The sequence below is a fragment of the Echinops telfairi genome, unplaced genomic scaffold, assembly GCF_000313985.2.
Source record: "Echinops telfairi isolate 266 unplaced genomic scaffold, ASM31398v2 ScPeMD7_655;HRSCAF=1070, whole genome shotgun sequence".
Taxonomy (NCBI): domain Eukaryota; kingdom Metazoa; phylum Chordata; class Mammalia; order Afrosoricida; family Tenrecidae; genus Echinops; species Echinops telfairi.
In genome coordinates this window covers 9920492-9925643 of record NW_022104553.1, presented here as the reverse complement: position 1 = coordinate 9925643, position 5152 = coordinate 9920492, and the positions used below count along the sequence as shown (strand labels likewise).

The window sequence follows — 5152 nt, the reverse complement described above, 5'->3', positions numbered from 1 at the left end:
CAGTGAGAGAGTGAGACTGAGACAGTGAGAGAGTGAGTGAGTGAGTGAGACAGTGAGTGAGTGGGTGAGTGAGTGAGAGAGTGAGTGAGTGAGACAGTGAGAGAGTGAGACAGTGAGTGAGACAGTGAGAGAGTGAGAATGAGACAGAGAGTGAGTGAGTGAGAGAGTGAGTGAGTGAGTGAGTGAGTGAGGCAATGAGAGAGTGAGAATGAGACAGAGAGAGTGAGTGAGAGTGAGTGAGACAGTGAGTGAGAGAGAGTGAGTGAGTGAGTGAGAGTGAGTGAGTGAGACAGTGAGAGTGTGAGACAGTGAGAGAGTGAATGAGTGAGTGAGACAGTGAGAGAGTGAGTCAGTGAGTGAGCGAGGCAGTGAGTGAGCGAGGCAGTGAGTGAGTGAGCCAGTCCTTTGTACATTTTATTGAGCTATTTAATTAACATCATCCGATTCAGTAGTCCAGCCCTGTCGAGAAGTGTGGTGGGATCATCGCCACCATCAGCTTTGGCACCTCTTCTTCTTGTCCCCATTGATGCCGACTCCCCAGTCTCCCCACCTTCCCCTTCCGTGTCCCCAGGCCATCATCGACCTACCTACTGTCTTCCTCATCCCACCCTCCTGGGTATTCTGCAGGGAACCAGATGGCTCTGTCTTCCTCACTCAGAGCAGCTGGTGGGTTTGAACCACTGACGTGTGTCCTAGCAGCCAGGCATCTGGCCTAACCACGACACCATCCGGCTTCTCGTCCTTAGGCTGTGGCGATGCTAGTGTTTGCTTGGGTGTGCAGCGCAGTTCATGAGCTGTTCTTACCCCACTGGGCATTTAGGTTGTTGTGCACAATGCCGTGATTAACACCGGCAGGCTGTATTCCTCGTTTCTCTAGGACATGGACCTAGTAGATTGATTGCTGGGAGCCCGGGTGGTGTATGCCTAGTGCCACTGACCACAAGGTCAGAGGTTCGAAAGCACCAGCCGCTCCGAAGGAGAGAGATAAGGCTTTCTACTTCTGTAAAGATTTTGGGCCTCAGAAACCCACAGGGGCCGTTCTACGCTCTTCCTAGGGTTGCTATGAGTCGGCATCGATTTGACGGAGTGATGTTTGGGAGCTCAATCGCTGCGAGCTCAATTGCTGCGTCCTATGATAGTTCTAGTCCCAGATTCTCGAAGAAGGGACACAGCGCCTTCCACAGCGGCTGTTGCAAAGCTGCCCAGTGCTAGCCCCAGCCTCCTGTCCCCCCAGGTGGCCGAGCTTGAGGAAAGAGTCGGTACACAGAGACAGGAGCTCACCATCCTCCAGCGCTCCCTGCAAGACAAGGCTGCAGAGGTGGAGGTGGAGCGGGTCGCGGCCAAGGTCAGGGGCTGAGGCCGTGGGTCTGGGTCGGTTGGCTGTGGCTGCAGGGCAGAGGTGGGGCAGAGGAGGCTGAGCTGTGACCCATATCCTCCCCAGGCCCTGCAGGGGGAGCTGAGCCGCGCCCTGGAGGCCCGGCGCCGGCAGCAGCAGGCGACAGCCAAGGCTGAGGAGCAGCTGAAGCTAGTAACCAGTTCTGTGTGCAGGTACCTGGGCCTGGCGGTGGGGCTGGTTCTTAGGGCCTCAAGCCGGGGTGGGGGTGGGAGGGTGGGGTGCTGGACTGGAAAACTGGGTCTGTAGCGTAGAGGGCGGGTGTCTTCAGGGCTGGTCTGTTTTTGAGGGGACAAACCCTTCCCCATCGCATGGGGTGGGGCAGTTGCTTGGAGCCCCCAGTGGTGCGGGCGAGGCACTGTTCCTCTATCTTAATCTATAGACAGCTGTCAACTCTGTAGAGCAGGGAGGCCGGTGCCAGCTTCAGAGCTGCAGGTGGAGGTGTGGGTACTGGGTCTTCCTGGTCATTCCTTACATGCCCTCCTCCTCTCCGTGTGTCTTTTTCTGACTCTCTGAAACTTACACAGGCCTGGCCGGTTACTTTTAGGGGGGAAAAAAATCAATGTATCTTACAACTCTATACCCAATTGCTTACCGGAACCGGACGCCAGCTTCCTTATGAAATCAGTTGCAAGCTCATGTTCTTCTTAGAACCCACATCCCAGCTGGTCCGTTAACGACTCTGGTTGCCGCACCTCTCAGCTCACCTGGAGAAAGGCCTCTGTGAGTGCCCCTCTCTCTCGGGCACCGGGCCCCGGGCCCCGAGGTCCCAGAGGCATTGCCTAGTGTTTCTATGTCGGCAGATGGCCCCAGCAAGAGCCACCGCAGGTGTGGAAGTGCCCACTTAGACGGTCGCCACGTCTAGGTGATCTTTGGGGCACCAGCCCTTGTCTATCTGTTGGCACAGACTTGGGCTGCCCCGAGGAAGCCCCGGCCCTGCCCACGCACGCTCCCCGGGCACCCGGGGCTTAAGTTCTTACTCTCTAACTGCGGACACCAATCCCACTGCCATCCACCTGGGAGCCTCTGGCCCAGCCAGCTCACACAGAGCCCCCGCTGGCTTGGGTGCCTGGACAGGCTGACCAGACCCTGAGGAATGGGCTAGCAGGCTGCCCCAGGCGTTGCATTTTCCTGAATGCTCCAGGATGTTGTGGTTCCCAGGGCCGGAGAAGACAGGAGCCCTTGATGCGCCGCCTGACGGTTGTAGGAGTGCTGCCAAAAGACCCTGATTGGTGCCTGGAACCATCTAAAGGGCAGTGGTCTTTTTCTTTTGAGGAGCTGTGCTTTTGTTTGGAAATGAAACAGGCAGGTTGGCCCCAAAACTCAGTATTCTCATATCACTCTCTATCAAAGACTTAGCAGGGAACACTTTAAGGCAGGCATCTTCAACCGACGGCCCGCGGGCCATATGCACCCCACCGAGGACATTTATCCGCCCCGCTGGGTGTTTTTGCCCCGTTTGTTTTTTTACTTCAAAATAGGTTTTTTGCGTCTTGCTTGGGGATTTGTTCATAGTTTTTTTTAAAAACTATAGTCCGGCCCTCCAACGGGTCTGAGGGACAGTGAACTGGCCCCCTGTTTAAAAAGTTTGAGGGAAAAAAAAAAAAAAGAAAAAAAAGTTTGAGGACCCCTAGGCCTGAGATCCAACAACTGTTTCTCTGGTCCTTTCCTACCAGTTATTACAGCTTGCCCACAGGATGGTCCTTCCACCCCTCCCTGGGGTTAAGGGGCCATCCTTGACGGTCAGTGGGAGAGGGAACAGTCCGGGCTCTCCATTCAGAGGGCAAACCTCAAAGTAATGCAAATGAAATATAAAGAAGAGGTACAGGAATCTGCGTGTCATTGCCCCCAACTGAGGGAAAAGGGGTCAATTAAAGAGGGGGTGGGGGGCAGTTTGCACTTCACAAATCTGGGTGTTTTCTTCTCAGAGCGGCAGAGCCTGCCAGGAGTCTAATACTGTACTTCCGTAGCCTGCAGACACGGTTCAACAGAGAACGTGTAAAAGTGGCAGGGCAGAGGTCTCAGCTCAGTTTCCAGAGAGGGAAGGCGAGTCAAGGTCAGCAGCCCAGGGTGGATTCCTGGGAGGGGGAGGTCAGATACACCTTCTCTCAGCGACCTAGCTCCCAACTCTGACCCCTCCCACGGGACTGGCCTGAGCTTTGCTGGCCTCGGTCACTGACCGCAGTGGTCACAGAGAACTCAGGAGTATGGGGTTGATGAGGGAAGTAGCAGGGCTGTAATTCAGGATCAGGAAGGACTCGGGATACAGTCCTAGGTCAGGACAGCGTCTCAGCCATCCCTCCAGGCCCGCCGCACTTGCCCTCAGCCCCTTGCCCTGCCCTCTGTCCTGCTAGGACAGGTTACAAAGCTCTTCAGTCCCTCTCTTAAGTACCCTCCGCACTGCTAGCAAGCCTTAGTCCAAAGGTGCTCAGCTCCACTGTCATTCTCGGACTAGCAAACTCCCTGTCCTGGTTCTGCTGCTGCGATTTCTACTACCTGGCATTAAATGTGTCCTTCCTCTCTTGTCTCCTGGGTCTAGGACACACCTGTCTCCCAGGTCCTAAGACCACAGTCTGTCTCTGACGCCTCTTGGTGATGGTGCGGTGCCCTCCTCCCCTCAGGGTGGCTCATTTTAAGCCTAGTGAGATGGCCAAACCAGCTAGACCTGTTGCTAGGGTCCCCTATCTGCTTGGTGCCGCACATTCTTCTGGGAGGCCCTGTCAGACCAGGGCTCGAGAGGCCCAGTAAAGTCGCACTGCCCCAGTGCCTGCTCACACGCTGCCCCAGTGGTTACTGCTCTGCCGAACATGCTGTCTCCAACCCTGTGCCTTTAAGCGTTCTTTCCGCCGTGCGCCCGTGAGTCACAGAAGAGGTAGAGGGAAGGCTGCCCTAACATGCACAAGCATCCGTGTAGTTCGTGTGCTGTTGCCAGGACTCGGGTCATGGCTGAGACACGAAGGACTGTGGGAGCTGCCTGATTCAGAACAGAGCCCAGACCGTCGATAAGGAGACACGTAGCCTTTTCTTGCCGTTGGTTACTGGTGCCGTGGGAAGGACGCCCAGGGAGCCCCACATTCACTCAGCAGCTCAGACGGGAGCTTTCTCGCTGTGGGGCTGCGCTCTGTGGGCTGGGCATTCGGGCCCCGAGTTCTTTCCGGTTTACCGCTGCACCTGCCGAGTCGGGCTGAGGGGGATGCAGCTTCTCAAGCGTGCTCTGGGTGGGCTGTACCAGTTCTTCTAAGACGCCTCGCGGGGTTGGTCAAACACGGTGGCGTCGGATCATTTGTCCAGGACAGGCACTCGCAGGTTCTTGGCGCCTGGGTCCTGCCCTCTCGGTGCCTGTGACGGGGGCTGGCTGAGCGGAGCGGCTCCTGAAAAGGGCCGGTGAGCCAGGGCATGGGCCTTGCAGGCCTGACCTCGGCCCTGGCCCCAGCTTCTCTTCCCCACGTCCGGCTCCCCCTTCTGCCTTCCCGTCTTGTCCGACAGCGCGGGCCGGGGCCACAAGGCCCTTTGGGAGGGAGGTGACGGGGACTGGGTCACTGACCTGGGCCGTCCCCAGCTCTCAGGTCTGGCTCCAGAACACTGTGGCCAACGTGGAACAGGCTATCGCCCAGCTGCCCAGCCTCAGCAACCGGCTCAACTATGCCGCCCGCAAGGTCCACACCATTCAGGGTGGGTAGGGCCCCAGGGAGATGCCCCTGCCACCTGCAAGGTCCACACCATTCAGGGTGGGGAGGGCCCCAGGGAGACGCCCCTGCC

The 5152-nt window shown here is 57.2% G+C and overlaps 1 protein-coding gene across 1 annotated transcript in view; it reads left to right on the top strand.

The window, feature by feature from the left end:
- The window catches only part of CCHCR1 (coiled-coil alpha-helical rod protein 1), a 15193-nt gene that overhangs the window by 6874 nt on the left and 3167 nt on the right, over nucleotides 1-5152 (top strand). Inside the window, 3 exon segments of the mRNA XM_045292817.1 lie at nucleotides 1235-1345; nucleotides 1442-1548; nucleotides 4953-5065. Of these exon segments, the coding sequence (XP_045148752.1) occupies nucleotides 1235-1345; nucleotides 1442-1548; nucleotides 4953-5065 (331 nt within the window).